General features: G+C 45.3%; 1 protein-coding gene across 2 annotated transcripts in view; it reads left to right on the top strand.

Annotated features, from left to right (window-relative positions):
• The window catches only part of CACNA1I (calcium voltage-gated channel subunit alpha1 I), a 3871666-nt gene that overhangs the window by 837704 nt on the left and 3015231 nt on the right, over window positions 1-18731 (top strand). For both annotated transcript variants that reach the window (XM_073592660.1, XM_073592661.1), the window contains one exon: window positions 6714-7029. In XM_073592660.1, the coding sequence (XP_073448761.1) occupies window positions 6714-7029 (316 nt within the window). The remainder of the gene's footprint in view (window positions 1-6713; window positions 7030-18731) is intronic.

Genomic DNA, 18731 nt, shown 5'->3' with positions numbered 1-18731 from the left:
GCCACAGAGGAGGGACACGACTTCAGTGCAAGAGCCGCGTGCCGGTCTGAGGTCTGTGTATAGTTTACAGTGGAGGAGGACACAGTAACCGGGAAGGGGGGCAGATAACAGATGACACATGGATGAGGGGAAGGGGGGTAAGGGGATATGTGCTGGGTGCTTTGGGAGGGGAGAGGATATGTGCTAGTGAGGGGGGTCTGATCCTCCCCTCCCAAAGCAACTAGCACATATCCCCTTACTCCCCAAATGAAAAGATGCCACATGCCTCTCTGTCCTCTTCCCGCGGCGTCCCTCTGTCCTCCTCCAATGAAAATGACAGGGCGGATCTTTAAAAGAAAGGGGTGTGGCCTTGACAGGAAGGGGTGGGGCATATTTAAATTAGGGGGTGTGCAAGCTCAGTCAGGCCTAGGGCAGCACAAAACCTAAATACACCACTGATGGTAGGGTGATGAATGGAACACTGCGTTTAACACTAGAGATGGGCATTACGATTACTTGATCATGCCCTTTGGTTTGTGTACTGCCCCAGCGGTGTTCCAAAACTTTGTTAAGAAAATCTACAGGGATCTGCTTTACCAATTTGTTGTCATCTACTTGGATGACATTCTCATCTTTTCGCATAATCTGTTTGTTCACAGAGACCAGAATGTCCAGATTGTACTTCAGCGCCTTCAAAAAAATAATCTGTATGCCAAGCTGGAGAAATTTTTTATTTGAATGTTCTGAAGTCCTGTTTCTGTAATGCTTTGTCTCTAACTTGGGTCTTCGTATGGATCCTGGAAAGGTCTCTGCCATTACCAACTGGCCTCTTCCTGCCGCCCTCAGGGCCACACAACGCTTTCTTGGGTTCACTAATTATTACAGGCAGTTCATTAGGAATTACTTCTCTATTGCTGCGCCTATTATCGCCTTGACCAAGAAGGGTGCTAATGCCAAGGAGTGGCCCCTGAAGCTGTCTCTGCCTTTCATGATTTGAAACAGGCCTTCATGTCTGGACCTTTGTTGAGGCGACCTGACCCTGGAGATCCATTTTTTTTATTGAAGTGGTTGCTTCCTCAACTGGGGTGGGAGCTGTGATTCTTCAATCCTTTGGGGAAATTTGTCAATTATGTGCATTTTTCTCCCAAAAAAATTCTCAGACAGAGAAGAATTACGCTATTGGTGATCGGGAACTTCTTGCGATGAAATTGGCATTGGAGGAGTGGCATCATCTCTTGGAGGGTTCCCCACATTTCATAACAACTTTCACTGACCATAAAAATCTGCAGTACTTACAGAATGCCAAACGATTGAATCCCAGACAAGCCAGGTGGAGTCTCTTCTTTTCCCATTTTAACTTCACCATTACGTTTAAACCTGGTTCCTGCAACAGTCAGGCTGATGCACTCTCTAGGTCTTTTGACATTCAGAATGAGGAGCTTACCCCTGAACCGGAGCCAATAAACCCTACTTCATGTATCCTTGCCCATTCTACCACCCTGGAGTCAAAAATTCCTCCTGGCAAGACCTTCGTCCCCACTGAGCTAAGAGCTAAGATCCTTCATTGGGGACATGACTCCAAGGTGGCAGGTCATGCTGGGTTCCTTCGAACCTTCCTTCTCATCAGTCGCCACTACTGGTGGCCTACTCTCCGTTCGGATGTCAAAGACTGCGTTGAGGCTTGTCATGTCTGTGTCTGCTGGTCTTCTCATGCCCTTGCCCATTCCTGAGGAGCCCTGGTCTCACATGGACCAGAATTTAACCAGTTATGCCAGCACCCCAAGGACAAACAGCAGGGTTCCCTAATCTTGCTACCTTTGTAAGCAAGTCTGCCGTCAGCCCAAAACATAGGTGGACTGCCAGGCATTTATCCCAGCAAGGTAGGAGAACTGCTCTGGATCCAGTAGAGAGGGGAGGGGAAAATGGAGCAACAGGCTTAGGTGGGCTCAAATTTAAAAGAGTTAGGCTTCTCATGGAGCCATCAGGGTAAGCAAGGTTGCTTGCTTAAATCAACCATATGGCAAAATCCAACGCATATAGGACTTTTAACAACTCTCTTAGTTATACTGACCCCAAGTATAGCTTTGCTAATGGTTTGAAAATATGTAATTACAACCTATCAACTGCATTTCTGCAATACACATAGATGCTGAAAATTGCAAGCTGGGACAAATAATACAAGTGCTAATGGCTAATATTAGTCTTCTTTTAACCACTTACAGGGCACTTTCACCCCCTTTCTGCCCAGGTCAATTTTCAGCTTTCAGCATTATCACACTTTGAATGACAATTGTGCACTGCTGTACCCAAACAAAATTATCATTTTTTTGAGACAGATAGAGCTTTCTAATTTTTTGAGACAGATAGAGCTTTCTTTTGGTGGTATTTAATCACCACTGAGTTTTTTTTCCCTTTTTTACTAAACAAATGAAAAATGCCCAAAAATTTTGAAAAAAAACCCCCGTTTTTCTTCGTTTCTGTTATAAAATGTTGTAAATAAGTAATTTTTCTCCTTCACTGATGTGCGCTGATGAGGCTGCTCTGACTGGCAATGATAGGCTACACTGATGGGCACTGATTGGCACTGATGAGAGGGCACTGATGAGGAGGCACTAATATGCAGACCTGATGGGCACTGATAGGCGCCACTGATACACAGCATTGATGGGCACTGATAGGTGGCACTGATGGGCACTGATAGTTGGCACTAATGAGTGGTACTGATGGGCAGCCTTTATGGGCACTGATAGGCGGCAATGAGGGACACTGATAGGCGGCACTGATGTGCACTGGTAAGCAGCACTGATGGACACTGATGGGTGGCACTGATTGGGACTGATAGGCGGCACTGATGAGGAGGCGTAGAGTAGAGTAATGCCGATAAATGACACTTCAAAGTTACAAAAAAGAAAGGAAACTAGTGGAAGTTTTTTTTTTCTATAAACCTCAGTTTTCCTATGTACTAATATACCATTAATGTGCCTCTGATGCAGAAAAGTACAAACAGTCACTGTGTTCTGGAGCAGGATATACCTCAGCCTCTGTTTTCTTCTCTAAAAAATTGATCCATGACTTCCTGGTATCCCAGTGCAGTCATTGTCAGGCATCAATCTCCCTCACTACTACATAGCCAGCATCATCCTCTACTAATGGGTCATTTTGTACCTCTTTCCGGAAATTTTGAAGCCATTGGAAAAAATATTTTTGTCCCTGTCTTTTTCCGGAAAAAAATGAAATTCACTCACTGGAGCGCTGAGCTGTGGAGGGGCAGAGAGCAGCCATCTCAGGCTCTCAGTGGCTCGCTGAGAGGCTGAGATGGGCATCAGTCCAGGCACCTGGCGGATCCAGACTTTATTGTTGTGATGACGCGGTGCCTGGACTGACTTCTGTGATGTCAGCAGACAGTGGACTTCAGTAAAAACGGGTCACAAAAGGAGTGCAAAAGGAAGTGCACTCCTGTGACCAAACAAGCTTAGGCTGGACTTCTCCTTTAATGTCCCACAAGGACGTATTTTGTGATTCTTGTAGCATTTGGGAAAACAGATTTCTTCTCCTAATATTTGCAAACTGCAGCTTTGATCTCAGCAGAAATTGCACTGTGGAAATTTTTCCACACTGTAGATTTTAGTCTCACCATTTTACTGAGAGGAGGAAAAAATAAATCAATTTACTCACCAGACTATAGGTAAACATTATGCTGCGATGTAGGAAGTACAAGATGGAGCTCACAAGCAAACTAAACTGGATTCTTTCCCATGCAGTGCCTCCTAGTGCATATTTCTCTTGTTTGAGAACTGCATTAAGAAGTAAAGTGTTACTTGAATTGTATTTTAGGATTGGTTTGTCTTCAGCAGAGAGAACTTGCAGTAACGTTAAGACTTTACTTAAAGAAATCTTTCATCAAGGTCTTCACGTTATATAGTTTGAATACTATGTCATGGATATATTACTTATCATTGTAAAAGAACATATTCCACACTTCTTTTTTTTTAATTTTTCCAGAAAAAAAAAAAACAACAACAAAAATGGCTTTGGGAAAAAAAAGGAAAAAAACAGTTTTTTCCAAAATTTTCAGTTTTTTTTCCAGGCCTTCCCAGTTGGTAGTGAGTAAAATCTCAAACACCTATGTAGGGCTTAAGTATATGTAGGGCTCAAAATGTGAAATAACCAATTTAAATAAAATAAAGTAATCATACACTACAAACTTGCTAACAATAAATAAAAAAATGCACCTTCAATAATATAAATTAATCTGTGTAAAAGGTAAATATAAATTAATAAATTGTGAAAGTTCATAAAACGTATAAAAAGTTCCAATATCAAAGTGCTCTGTGCAGTGTCTTCTCGTGAAATGGCCACACAAAAGTGCTCCGCACCTTTCGGACAGAAACTCACTAAATGGACATGCCTCCCCTTTTACAGATCAGTGTGAAAAGCATGTAATCCTAAGATCAACAGTGAATCCTCCTGGTAGGCTCTCTATCTCCCTCTGGCTGTTAACAATCCTCCCCATATAGACCATAAACCGACAGTAAAAAAAAATGGCCCAATAGCATAACTTTTTAGAAAAATCTTAAGTTGAAAAAAAAAAAACGACTTACATAAGGGCTTAAGGATAAGACAGTAAAAACACTCCTCTCTATACACCAATCTGAACACATGAGATACAAGCAGGATGACAGCCAGTACACACCCACTGCTAAGCAGTGGGAATGTAATAACCGTCATCCTGCTTCCTACTGTATATAGTTTTCTGCGCCTGTATGCAGATTTCAAGTTTTGACAAGCAAATGTGCCTATGCATTTGCTGTGTCTTCCAACACTTCTATGGGCTGCTTTGTGTGTAGCTCCGAAGTGGCCACATAAAATGGTTGGTGTGGGAAAATTGCAGTGGGAGGGTCTTAAAGGGGTAGGTCAAATATCAGGATGGCTTTACAGTGAGGCTCCATGCACATCTGTGCATTCCCGAAACATGTGAAAAACTGGTGTCATTAACTGCTTGCGGACTGCCTACCCCAGATTTAATGTGGCAGAGCGGCCCCACTGTGCTGGATCATGAACATGTACATGATCCAGCACTTTCGAGTAGGGGCATGCGCATGCGCGCCCACCAACCAGGCTGTGCTGTCATGTGCTCCAGCATAAGCCGATCAGTGGGTCCCAGCCAATGATTTGTGGCCAGAACTCTCCAATCAGCTGAGCAAATGGCAGAAGAGAGCTGTGTGTTGGTAAACAACACACAGCTCTCTACAGACAGCAGCGATGTGCTGTTTTTTTCTCTTCCTACTAAGGAGTTAAAACCGCCACATCGCTCAGGAAGTAAAAATTGAGGGCACCCCCTTACAGTGCCTTGAAAAAGTATTCATACCCCTTGAAATTTTTGACATTTTGTCATGTGACAACCAAAAACTTAAATGTATTTTATTGGGAATTTCCGCATTTTCCAACCAAAAGCTCTCATTGGTCTTTTGCTGGTCGAATTTCCGATCGTGTGTACACGGCATTAGTGTCAGATTTTTTCAAAATTGTTGGTCTTTTTTTCGTTAAAACTGGGAAAAAATAAAAGACCCAGTGGTGATCAAATTCCACCAAAATAAATCTCTATTTGTGTAAAAAAAATTATGTAAATTTTGTTTGGGTACAGCGTTACATGACTACGCAGTTTCTAGTTAAATTAGCACAGTGCTAAATGGAAAAAAATAGCCTGGTCATGAAGGGGGTAAAAAATTTTGGGGCTGGAGTCGTTAATTGTTACCAGCACCCCAAACATAGAAGCAAATGTGCACCTTGCTGCACATAAAAAAAGCATGACAAATGCGACAAAACGCCCGATAAAAAACGTGCAAATTGCAACACGCCAAAATGCTCCATGAGCTAATTTGCTGTTTGTCACATGTTGGGCAGCCAATTAACATCAATGAGCTGTCCTTTGCTTGCCACAGGAAAAACACACCAAAAAACAAGCGCTCCTAATACACTAGGTGTGACTGGGGCCTGAAAGTGAAATTGGTGTGTTTACAGCCTCCGTGCACTGAGCTAGATTACAAGAGCAATGACAGTTAACTGACCAACTGACTGACTCACCAACTGACACTTCTTACAGGCATTGATTGGCATGTCAAACGCTTAAAATCCTCGAATCCAGAAGTTAAAATGGCCGACTCGCGATTGCACATGCGTAGTGGTGTACGTATGAGTGCACCCACAATTGTCTTAATACATTTTTAGTTTATATGGTATAACGCTATGTTGGCAATTTTTTATCTTTAATGCCACAACTTTACTGGAGTCGATTACGCCTCATGGAAGCACTTCCTGGTTTTATCTGATGCTGACCTTCCCTTACCACTGTGGCTGGTGAGCCAGTATACACACTGGCGTTTGTTGACCACTTTAACAGGGGGTCACACGAGATCTGGTAAGCAGGATTTGAGTGTGAGAGGTGTCACTGGGTCTACTTCAGGATCTCCTAAATATCACGGTTGTGGGACTATCATTTTCATTGGACTTAGGGACTTTTATATACAATTATTGGACATTTTTTACTACAATCACAGCGCTGTACTATTTTTGTTTTATATTTGTTGTGTTTTTATGTATCATGAACACAGTGTTCAGCAGCTTTTTGAGTTTTATTCTGGCGCAGATTTGTTATTGATTTATTTAAGCTACTGGTTTATTTTGCTGGCTGCTAATTCTTAATAAAATTAATTATATATTTTCTTTCTTACCAGACAAGGTGACATAATATTGCCACCTTATTACCAGCCTGAAGAAGATGACGAGATGCCATTTATCTGTTCTTTATCTGGTGATAATGGAATCATGGGATGCCATGAGATCCCACCTCTAAGGGATCGGGGTCACGAATGCTGCCTGGATAAAGAAGACTATTATTATTACAACTCCATTCATCAGGAGTTCAATGTCAGTGGCATGTGTGTCAACTGGAATCAGTACTATAATGTCTGTCGTACCAGCAACACAAACCCTCATAAGGGTGCCATAAATTTTGATAACATCGGATATGCTTGGATAGTAATTTTCCAGGTACATAACATTTTAATTTTATATTGGTAAATCCTTTCTAAATGTTATAAATTGCAAAAATAAGTGGAAAAATGAAAAATGAAAAATGAGTTACAGAGATTTGGAGAGTGGAGTAGGCAACAGAAATATTTAAAGTGATGGAACATTACTAAATTTGATATATTGAATAACAGTTACATTGGAAAAGAGAGAGGGCTTGTATTAAAGAGAGTAATAATTATTACACATTTAAATTAGTCAAAGGTCTGCAGCTTTGCTGCACTATTTGCAATACTGTTGACCAATAAAATTCAAGAAAAATAAAAAAAAACACAAAAATATGCGTGATTTCATAGATAAATTAAACATTCATATATAAAGTCAGAGTGTGAAATATAGAATATTTAGTGTCCAAAGGAATTTTGAAAAAGGTGACCACATCCAACAACAAACGATTAGAAGCTGAGGGTATCTTGGAAAGATCTGAGATACTCCACCAGGTAACACCATGTAGGCTTACCAGATAGCCATGACCTTCTAATTACAGAAAGGTCAGAATTTGCATTGACCAAAAGGCCTCTGTGACAGACCTAGCCGGGAGAGAGACTTTTGGAGGGGACTGTATGCTAGCCTCTTGCCAATCGATCGTGGGCCCTGGCATTTGGGGGACGGTGTTCTTTGTGAGCTGTATGCCTGGGGACCCATGAGGTGGTATTACTGTGGATTCGGGTCCTGGTCCCCCAGGACACACAGACTCTGGGGACCCTGGATTTGCCATATTGGAATAGTGACTGATTCATACCGTTGGGACTCCTACTGTTAAATGCTAATGTCATCAATTCCAGCTACCTGTCTGTTGTCTGCTAAAATGTGTATTGTAAATAAGGTCTGCACCTCCTCTTTTAGTGTATAAAAGAGCCTGTATTTTTGAATAAAGGAGATTCCTGGTTGAACTTACATACAGCCTGCCTGGTGTTTGTTCTGAGCTACACAACTGGGTTTGAATGGCACATAGCTGTAGTTTTAATCCCGGAGCATCGGATGACCGAACCATCAGATGTTGCGATCTGCAGTCTGATTCTATAGCTGCAGAGGAGTGTCGGGAGAGTGGAACCGAGCAAGCAAGGGGCTCATTACATTGGTTGGCAGCCGTGGGATTTGCTCTCCAGTTACTGGGACACTTCAAACCAGCCTGCAGGAGAGCCACGCTGAAAGACTTACTTGAGAGCTGTGGAGGGAATGGTGGGATCGTGCTTCCTTTCCGTGAACACATCTAAACCATCACCTGGATCCAAGGATCCAAGGTCCAGATAGCAGGAGAGGAGAGATACCAGCCACCATGGATGAGGAATTCAGAAGGAGGTTGCTAGAGAAGCAGATACAGCACAGAGGACCGGTATCAGAGCAGGTCCTGCTAGGATGGTTTGATTCTATCTGCTGTGAACTCTGGAAGTAAGCGCTAGCCCGTGAGCAGCGACACCAGGGAAAAGTTCTCCCCTCCATCCATGTGAGGTACTGGTCGCAGTATGAAGTGCGAATGCTGTTTTTGGGAGAACAGCAGAACCAGGAGTGGACAGTCGAGTTAAGTAGGCTGATCCGGGCAGAAATGCGGTTGGACGAGAGCTACAGAGCCCTCCAGTTTTATGTAGCCCAAGTGTGCCCGTGGACAGCGGATGACAGCCCCACGGAAGGCTTTGACTACGATGGCATAGGATTGTTATACTGGAGGCTGTCCAGGGACCCTGACTTTGGGAGTGATCAGGAGTGGCGTTTGGAGGAAATAATGGAGCACAGAGAGTGAAGACTGAATGTCTCAGAAGTGCACTGGGCACTGGAAGATTTGGAGTTTCTGGCCTTTCAGGAATGGGAGCTGGAGATCGCCTACAGACAGCTGTTAGACTCTGCTCAGCAGCAGGGTGGTGCTCCCTTTGCCTGGGACTATCAGGAAATACCAGTTGACAACTCTGAAATCCTGGCTGAAGAGTTGACAATGTGGCAGAGTAACAGTGTGCTTTGCCAACCTGCCCCCGCAGCTATGGAGGCGGAGGTCTTATGGCGGATGCAGCAAGTGCTGACTGACCTTGATGAATCTGTTTCTACATTGGATGATCTTGGATGGAGGAATGTGCCTGTCCAGCAGAATGCCAGAGAATCGGCAGTGGAAAATCTAAAGATTGCCGCCCCCAAACCTGAAGTGCTGACAACAGGGCAGAGCTCTGCTAACCTCTTCCCAGCACTGATAGCATCTTCTGGGTTCCACGGAGAGGCGATTGTGAACCTTTATCCCCAGACACCAGTTGCAGAGACAGGGGATTTGATAGACTTTTCTGCTGAGGAAGAACAACCTGGTGAGCCTGCAGGAGAAGAGGAGCTGTTATTAGGGCCAAACTTCACTGTGCTCTGCCCAGCACCAATAGAAGTATCTGTGAAGTTACAAGGAACTTCCCCAGCTGAAGCGCTGGCAACCGGACAGAGGGTCCAAGACCTCTGCCCACACCTGTGGCAGTTTCGGAGGCTCAGGGTGAGAAGGTGGCAATCACTTCCCAGCAGCAGATACAGGGGGAGAAGGGAGAGGAGGTGTGTGTTGTCCCTCTCCAACAGTTAGCCGGAGAAGATGGTGTGGGGTTTCCAGCAGAAGGGCTGGCAACAGGGCCAAGTACTGCTGGCCTCTGCCCTCAACTAACAGAGGATGGATTTCCTGTGAAGGTGGATGGGACTTCAGTCTCCACCTGTATACCCCAGGGATGCTGGGCAGTCGGCCCAGATCCCCAACAGCATGACAGAGTGAGCCCAGACACCCTGTCTTCTCTCCAGCGGCAGAAAGGACACCAGGGAGAAGGGCTAGTCCAGGCCTCTCCCCAGCGGCAGATATGTTCTCTGAGAGAGGCAGAGGTTGGCTGGGTGAGTAATGCTTTGTTTGGAACAATTTGTTTGGGGTACTGTGTGGGTACAGGCATTAGAGGACTGGAACTACTGACTAACTTCGGAGTCAACCTGTCTGGTGTCTCCTGCTGTGTTAGTCTCCTGCCGAAAGGGGAGAAATGTGACAGACCTAGCCGGGAGAGAGACTTTTGGAGGGGACTGTATGCTAGCCTCTTGCTGGTCGATCGTGGGCCCTGGCATTTGGGAGAACGGTGTTCTTTGTGAGGTGTATGCCTGGGGACCCTTGAGGTGGTATTACTGTGGATTCGGGTCCTGGTCCCCCAGGACACACAGACTCTGGGGACCCTGGATTTGCCATATTGGAATAGTGACTGATTCATACCGTTGGGACTCCTACTGTTAAATGCTAATGTCATCAATTCCAGCTACCTGTCTGTTGTCTGCTAAAATGTGTATTGTAAATAAGTCTCTAGTATGGGATCTAAGAGTCATTAGATCCCCACTGTTGTTTGTGTTTAATTAACTCTGGTATTGTGATAATGTTGATTGGATTTTCTGAACTACAAGATGGCCACTCTGGCCTAAAGGTCATGTCTGAGTCATCTAGGCTGTCTAAAGGGATTAGTTAATTAGCTCATGTTAATTAGGTTACAGCTGCATTGTTAGAGTAATATGAGCAGGAGTCTGCGCCTCCTCTTTTAGTGTATAAAAGAGCCTGTATTTTGCAATAAAGGGGATTCCTGGTTGAACTTACATACAGCCTGCCTGGTGTTTGTTCTGAGCTATCACAACTGGGTTAGAACGGCACATAGCTGTAGTTCTAATCCCGGAGCATTGGATGACCGAGTAATCAGTTGTTGCAATCTGCAATTTGATGCTATAGCTGCAGAGGAGTGTCGGGAGAGTGGAACCGAGCGAGCAAGGGGCTCGTTACAGCCTCATAGGGATCTTCTCAAATAAAAAAAATCCTCCGACGATAAGATTAGATATGCTCCACTCATCATAAAAGTTTGTTCATCGGAATTCCTCAATCCTACGTCCATCCATGTGTTTTTATGCCATCTATAAAGCTGAGAATACATGCTTAATACTTTTAATTGGACCATACAGGATGGCACTTCCTTCAAAGAGCTGAAACCATTCAGAGGGTGTTTTCTTTTTGTGGTTAAAATTTCAAGGAGACATTTTCGGTACTGGACGCTAAGTTTGTTGGTCTTGAATCTTGTATTGCTAATAAGTTCAGGTAAATTCAGGATCTGTATTTGAACTGGAATTATTTTACCACCACATAGATCAAGGTGTCATCGATATCTTCTGTCTTGTACTAACTAGCCAGGCTCCCAGTCGTTAGTACAAGACAGGAGCTATAGGTGACAGCTTGATCTCTGTGGTGGTAATGTGCTTCCAGATCCTGAATTTACCTGAACTTATTAGTGATCCAAGATTCAAGACCAACAAACTTTTTTTTAAATTTATTTTTAACCGAATTACGAATGTTATGGGCCGTTTGCACCAAATTCGAGTGGTGCGTCACAGCCCATAATTCACTGCAGCATCGCAGTGCATTGCTGGCTGATGATTGGCCAAGCATGCACTATGACCCGCATGCTTGGCCAATCACAGCGCCGTGTGTACAGAGAGCCATAATTGGCCAAAGCCAAGGAGGCTTTGGCCAATTATGGCTCAGGGGGTTTATTACACGCCCCACCCTATATAAGGCCACCTGCGTGGAGGCCTTGTGTAGTGTGTTGCGGTGGAGATAGATAGACAGAGTCATTTGATTTAATACATCCCAGGAGTAGCACAGGCAGACTCTTGAAGTATTTCCAGTTAGTGTACTGTGTACCCTGCACAGTTGCACCTACAGTATAGCTACCTGAATCCAAGTGCTTGTGTGCTTCTTCTGATCCTATTAATAGCACAGACAGGCTCTTGAAGTATTTCCAGTTAGTGTACTGTGTACCCTGCACAATTGCACCTACAATATAGCTACCTGAAGACAAGTTCAGGTGTTCTCATACTAACAATACTACAGGCAGGCTGTTGATTCTGCTAGCTGCAGTATAATCGGTATATATATACACCCCAGTTTTGTGCAGCTACATCTCACTGCAGGCCATTAGTATGTCTGGAAGGCCATCAAGGAGAGGCAGACAGTCACAAGCCAATAAAAGAGGGCAAGCAGGCTCTGTGTCTAGAGGCAACAGTGCTGGTCGTGGACACGGTGCATCCTCATCAGCACGTGGCCGTGGGACACGCTTGGCCTTTTTTTCGTCAGCTGGCCATTTTGAGCTGCACCATGCGAAAGATTTGGTCGAGTGGATGACCAAGCCAACCTCATGCTCCTCATCCTCTCTAACCCAGGCTCAGGGTACTTTGTCTGGCAAAGCAGCTGCCAATGCGGCCTCTTCTCTCGGCTCAATGGCATCAGTCACTCCTTCCCTAGCCCCACCATGTCCTCCTGAGGAGTCCCCCAAACTGTTTGACCACAGTGTTGGGTACATGCTCCAGGAGGATGCCCAGCGTTTTGAAGGCTCCGATGATGGTACTCAGCTAGAGGAAGGCAGTAACGTGAGCCCAGACAGAGGGGGTGCCCAAGAAGTACAGCAATCTGGCAGTCATGTTCCCCCTGCTGCACCATACTGCCAGGTTTGCTCCAGTGATGAGGAGGGAGGGGATGATGAGGTCACTGACTCCACGTGGGTGCCTGATAGGAGAGAGGAGGAGGAGGAGGCACATCACCAATGAGGCAGGATGCCCTCCAGGGGCCAGCTTAAGGGCAGCACACTGACTGGATCACACCGCAGAGCTCCGCATGTGCAGGGCGCTGCTGTCTCTGCACGTTATTCCAAAAGTTCTTTGGTGTGGGCCTTTTTTGAGATGAGTGCGTCAGATCACACCGCTGCTATTTGCAACATATGTCTCAAGCGTATCTTGCATGGCCAAAACATCACCCGCTTGGGCACCACATGCTTGACCAGACATATGTTGACCTGCCATGCAGTTCATTGGCAAGCGTACCTAAAAAACCCACACCAAAGAACAAAGAGGACCTCTCCTTGCTCCTCATCAGCTGGGATCTCCAACCCCACTATACCTTAATTCCTCTCTGAGGCCTGCACTGAGAGGAATGAAGGTGTAGAATTAGGTGTATCACAGCCAAGTACTTGCAGGCAATCTGCTATCGGTACACCGATGTCAGATTGTACCAGGCAAATTTCCCTGCCCCAGCTGCTGCACTGCCGAAAGAAGTTCGCTCCCAGCCATCCACATGCCCAGCGGTTGAATGCTAGCTTGGCAAAATTGCTAGCACTTCAACTGCTACCTTTTCAGTTGGTAGACTCTGCCCCCTTCCATGAGTTTGTGGGATGTGCGGTTCCTCAGTAGCAGGTTCCCAAAGGCCACTTTTTCTCACTGAAGGCAATTCCGGCTCTCTACCGGCATGTGTAAGGCAATGTCTTGGCCTCGCTGGACAGGGCAGTCAGTGGTAAGGTGCATATTACCGCTGACTCATGGTCCAGCAGGCATGGACAGGGACGTTACCTAAGTTTCACGGTTCATTGGGTGACTCTGCTGGCAGCTGGGAAGGATTCAGGACAAGGTGCAGTAGCGTTGGAGGTTGTTCCGCCACCACGCCTCCAAAATGCTACTACTGGTGATTCTGACACACCTCTCTCCTCCACCCCCTCCTCTTCTTCTTCCTCCATGGCCTCTTCCTGTGCTTTGTCCTCAGAACCAGGGGTGCTCAAGGGGCTACGCAAGTACGCAGGCCAAAAGATGCCATGCGGTGCTTGAGCTGGTGTGCTTGGGGGACAGGAGCCACACTGGGGCAGAGATTCTGCCAGCTCTGCAGGGGCAGGTTCAGAGGTGGTTGACGCCAGCTTAAGCCAGGAATGGTGGTTTGTGACAATGGCACGAACCTCCTCTCCGCCCTCCAACAGGGACAACTGACCCTTGTGCCCTGTTTGGCTCATGTCCTTAACTTGGTGGTGCAGCGGTTCTTCAGCAGGTACCCGGACTTACAGGATGTCCTGAGGAAGGCCAGGAAATTCTGTGTTCATTTCCGCCGGTCGTATAATGACAGTGCTCGGCTGGCTGACCTCCAAAAGGAATTTAACCTGCCCAAGAACCGCCTAATCTGTGACATGCCCACCAGGTGGAACTCAACGTTGGCCATGCTGCAGTGGCTGCACACGCAGCAGAGGGCCATCAATGAGTACCTGTGCGACTATGGCACCAGGACAGGGTCAGAGGAGCTTGTTTTTTTTTCCCCACGCCAGTGGGCCATGATCAGGGATGCATGCACTGTCCTGTCACCATTTGAGGAGGCCACGAGGATGGTGAGCAGTGACAGTGCATGCATCAGTGACACTGTCCCCCTTGTCCACCTCTTGGAGCATACGCTGCGTGGAATAATGGACAGGGCACTTGAGGCAGAACAGAGGCAGGAAGAGGAAGACTTCCTTAGCTCTCAAGGCGCCTTTTATCCAGACAGTGTTCCTGCATGCCTGCCGATCACACAGGAAGAGGAGGAGGATTGTGTCAGCATGGAGGTGGAGCCTGGCACTCAGCATCAGCAGCAGTCTTTAAGGGATCATTTACAGTCCCAAGAAACCCATGGACTTGTACGTGGCTGGGAGGAGATGGCTGCGGATCATGTCGTCCTTAGTGACCCAGAGGACTCTGGACCGAATGCCTCAGCAAACCTACGCTGCATGGCCTCCCTGATCCTGCAAAGCCTGTGGAAGGATCCTCGTATTCATGGTATCAAGGAGAGGGATCGTTACTGGCTGGCAACCCTCCTTGATCCACATTACAAGGGTAAGGTTGTGGACCTTATCTTGCCATCGCAGAGGGAGCAGAGGATGAAACACCTTCGGGAGGCCTTGCAGAACGGTCTGTGCAATGCGTTCCCAGAGACTGGGAGGTTACAAACTCCTGTTCCTGGACAACGTGTTGCTGAGGCTTCGGTCATTCAAAGAAGAAGGATGGATCACTGGACAGAGCTTGCACAGTATGCAATTGAGCTACTGGCCTGTCTTGCATCCAGCGTTCTTTCGGAACGCACATTCAGTGCTGCTGGAGGCTTTGTAACCGATCACAGGGTGCGCCTTTTCACCACCTTGGTCGATCGACTGACCTTCATAAAAATGAATCAGTCTTGGATCACCACCAGATACCAAGCACCTGATGCTGATGTAACCGAATAACTTTTTTTGAAATGTCAGATTCCTTCAAGACTCCCTATGCTGGTGCTGAGTGACTATCCTGTTATGCTGAGTGACTATCCTCTTCCTCCTCAATAATCATGCTAAAAGCTTGTAAGAATATTTTTGGTTCTTGGCACTGCCACCAGTGGCTAATGCCCAATTTTTCTGCCCACAGGGATGTGTAATTACAATTTTTGATGCAATACTTTGCAGCAGGGCTCATTCCTGCGCTCCAACTAGAGTATCTGTGAGGGGTTGCAGTATTGTGGCACCAGCACCAGTGCCTAAGGCCCAATTTTTCAGCCCCTGTTTAACAGGGATGTGTAATTACAATTTTTGATGCAATACTTTGCAGCAGGGCTCGTTCCTGCGCTCCAACTAGAGTATCTGTGAGGAGTTGCAGTGTTGTGGCACCAGCACCAGTGCCTAAGGCTCAATTTTTCAGCCCCTGTTCAACAGGGGCGTGTAATTACAATTTTTGATGCAATACTTTGCAGCAGGGCTCATTCCTGCGCTCTGACTAGAGTATTTGTGAGGGGTTGCAGTGTTGTGGCATCAGTGCCTAAGGCCCAATTTTTCTGCCCCTGCTTAACAGGGACATGTAATTACAATTCTTGATCTAATATTTCACAGCAGGGCCCATTTCTGCGCCCACCAAGAGTAACTGTGAGGACTTAGTGTTGTGGCACCAGCACCACCACCAACAAAGGCCCAATTTTTACTAAGTTCAGGAATGAGCCCTGCTGCAAAGTATTGCATCAAAAATTGTAATTACACGCGTCTAATATTTCACAGCAGGGCCCTGTGAGGGCCTACAGTGGTGTGGCAACACCAACACCTAAGGCCCCAATTTCTGCAGAGTATATAGGGCAGGCCCCTACTTTCAAACATCCAAATTACAAACGACTCCTACTTGCAAATGGAAGGAGACAACAGGAAGTGAGATGAAATCTACTCCTAGGAAGGGAAATTCTCTCCTGTAAGAGTTAATATGGGAAAAACTTTGCTCCTTTCCACTGATGCTTTATCACCAATCCTTGTTTCACTAAAAAACCCACATTTTCAAAAAACATTTGTCATTGGGACAGAAAGTGAGGTGAAATCTTCTGAAGGGAGCACAGACAGCAAAACAAATGTCACAGGGGTGATAACCCTTCCCTATGTTTTCCAAAAAGCTTAAAATAAATCTTTTGGCTGGAGCTAGTTACATAGTTACATAGTTACATAGTAGGTGAGGTTGAAAAAAGGCACAAGTCCAACCTATGTGTGTGATTATGTGTCAGTATTTCATTACATATCCCTGTATGTTGCAGTCATTCAGGTGATTATCTAATAGTTTCTTGAAGCTATCAATGCTCCCCGCTGAGACCACCGCCTGTGGAAGGGAATTCCACATCCTTGCCGCTCTTACAGTAAAGAACCCTCTACGTAGTTTAAGGTTAAACCTCTTTTCTTCTAATTGTAATGAGTGGCCACGAGTCTTATTAAACTCTCTTCTGCGAAAAAGTTTTATCCCTATTGTGGGGTCACCAGTACAGTATTTGTAAATTGAAATCATATCCCCTCTCAAGCGTCTCTTCTCCAGAGAGAATAAGTTCAGTGCTCGCAACCTTTCCTCATAACTAAGATCCTCCAGACCCTTTATTAGCTTTGTTGCCCTTCTTTGTACTCGCTCCATTTCCAGTACATCCCTCCTGAGGACTGGTGCCCAGAACTGGACAGCATACTCCAGGTGCGGCCAGACCAGAGTCTTGTAGAGCGGGAGAATTATCGTTTTATCTCTGGAGTTGATCCCCCTTTTAATGCATGCCAATATTCTGTTTGCTTTATTAGCAGCAGCTTGGCATTGCATGCCATTGCTGAGCCTATCATCTACTAGGACCCCCAGGTCCTTTTCCATCCTAGATTCCCCCAGAGGTTCTCCCCCCAGTGTATAGATTGCATTCATATTTTTGCCACCCAAATGCATTATTTTACATTTTTCTACATTGAACCTCATTTGCCATGTAGTTGCCCACCCCATTAATTTGTTCAGGTCTTTTTGCAAGGTTTCCACATCCTGCGGAGAAGTTATTGCCCTGCTTAGCTTAGTATCGTCTGCAAATACAGAGATTGAACTGTTTATCCCATCCTCCAGGTCGTTTATAAACAAACTAAATTGGTAAGACTGGTCCCAGCACAGAACCCTGGGGAACCCCACTACCCACCCCTGACCATTCTGAGTACTCCCCATTTATCACCACCCTCTGAACACGCCCTTGTAGCCAGTTTTCAATCCATGTACTCACCCTATGGTCCATGCCAACGGACCTTATTTTGTACAGTAAATGTTTATGGGGAACTGTGTCAAATGCTTTTGCAAAATCCAGATACACCACATCTACGGGCCTTCCTTTATCTAGATGGCAACTCACCTCCTCATAGAAGGTTAATAGATTGGTTTGGCAAGAACGATTCTTCATGAATCCATGCTGATTACTGCTAATGATATCATTCTTATTACTAAAATCTTGTATATATTCCTTATCATTCCCTCCAAGAGTTTACATACTATTGATGTTAGGGTAACTGGTCTGTAATTCCCAGGGATGTTTTTTGGGCCCTTTTTAAATATTGGTGCTACATTGGCTTTTCTCCAATCAGCTGGTACCATTCCAGTCAATAGACTGTCTGTAAAAATTAGGAACAACGGTCTGGCAATCACCTGACTGAGTTCCCTAAGTACCCTCGGATGCAAGCCATCTGGTCCCGGTGATTTATTAATGTTAAGTTTCTCAAGTCTAATTTTAATTTCGTCCTCTGTTAACCATGTAGGTGCTTCCTGTGTTGTGTCATGAAGATAAACACTGCAGTTTTGGTTACTGAAGCCCCCCGATTCACTTGTGAATACTGAGGAGAAGAATAAATTCAATACCTTTGCCATCTCCCCATCCTTTGTAACCAGATGTCCTTCCTCATTCTTTATGAGGCCAATATGGTCTGTCCTCCCTTTTTTACTGTTTACATACTTAAAGAATTTCTTGGGATTTTTTTTTGCTCTCCTCCGCTATGTGTCTTTCATGTTCTATCTTAGCCGTCCTAATTGCACCCTTACATTTCTTATTGCATTCTTTATAAAGTCTGAATGCTGAGTATGATCCCTCAACCTTGTAATTTTTTGAAGGCCTTCTCCTTTGCTTTTATATGCATTTTTACATTGGAGTTAAGCCATCCAGGATTTTTGTTCACTCTTTTAAATTTATTACCCAATGGGATACATTGGCTAATGCCCTTATTTAATATGCTCTTAAAGCAAACCCATCTCTCCTCCGTATTCTTTGTTCCTAATATTTTATCCCAATTTATGCCTTTTAGCAAGGTTTGTAGTTTAGGGAAGTTGGCTCTTTTGAAATTCAGTGTCTTTGTGTTCCCTTCATGTTTCCTATTTGTGTGATTTATACTGAAACTAATTGACCTGTGATCGCTGTTACCTAAATTGCCCCGTATTTCCACATCTGTGATCAGGTCTGTATTGTTGGTAATCAGTAGATCCAGTAATGTTTTATTTCTAGTTGGTGCGTCTACCATCTGACCCATAAAATTGTCCTGCAAGACATTAAGGAACTGGCGAGCCTTAAATGAATGCGCGGA

The sequence above is a fragment of the Aquarana catesbeiana genome, linkage group LG07 (assembly GCF_042186555.1).
Source record: "Aquarana catesbeiana isolate 2022-GZ linkage group LG07, ASM4218655v1, whole genome shotgun sequence".
NCBI lineage: Eukaryota > Metazoa > Chordata > Amphibia > Anura > Ranidae > Aquarana > Aquarana catesbeiana.
Note: the sequence above shows the minus strand (reverse complement) of the source record. Positions and strands in the feature narration are given on the sequence as shown.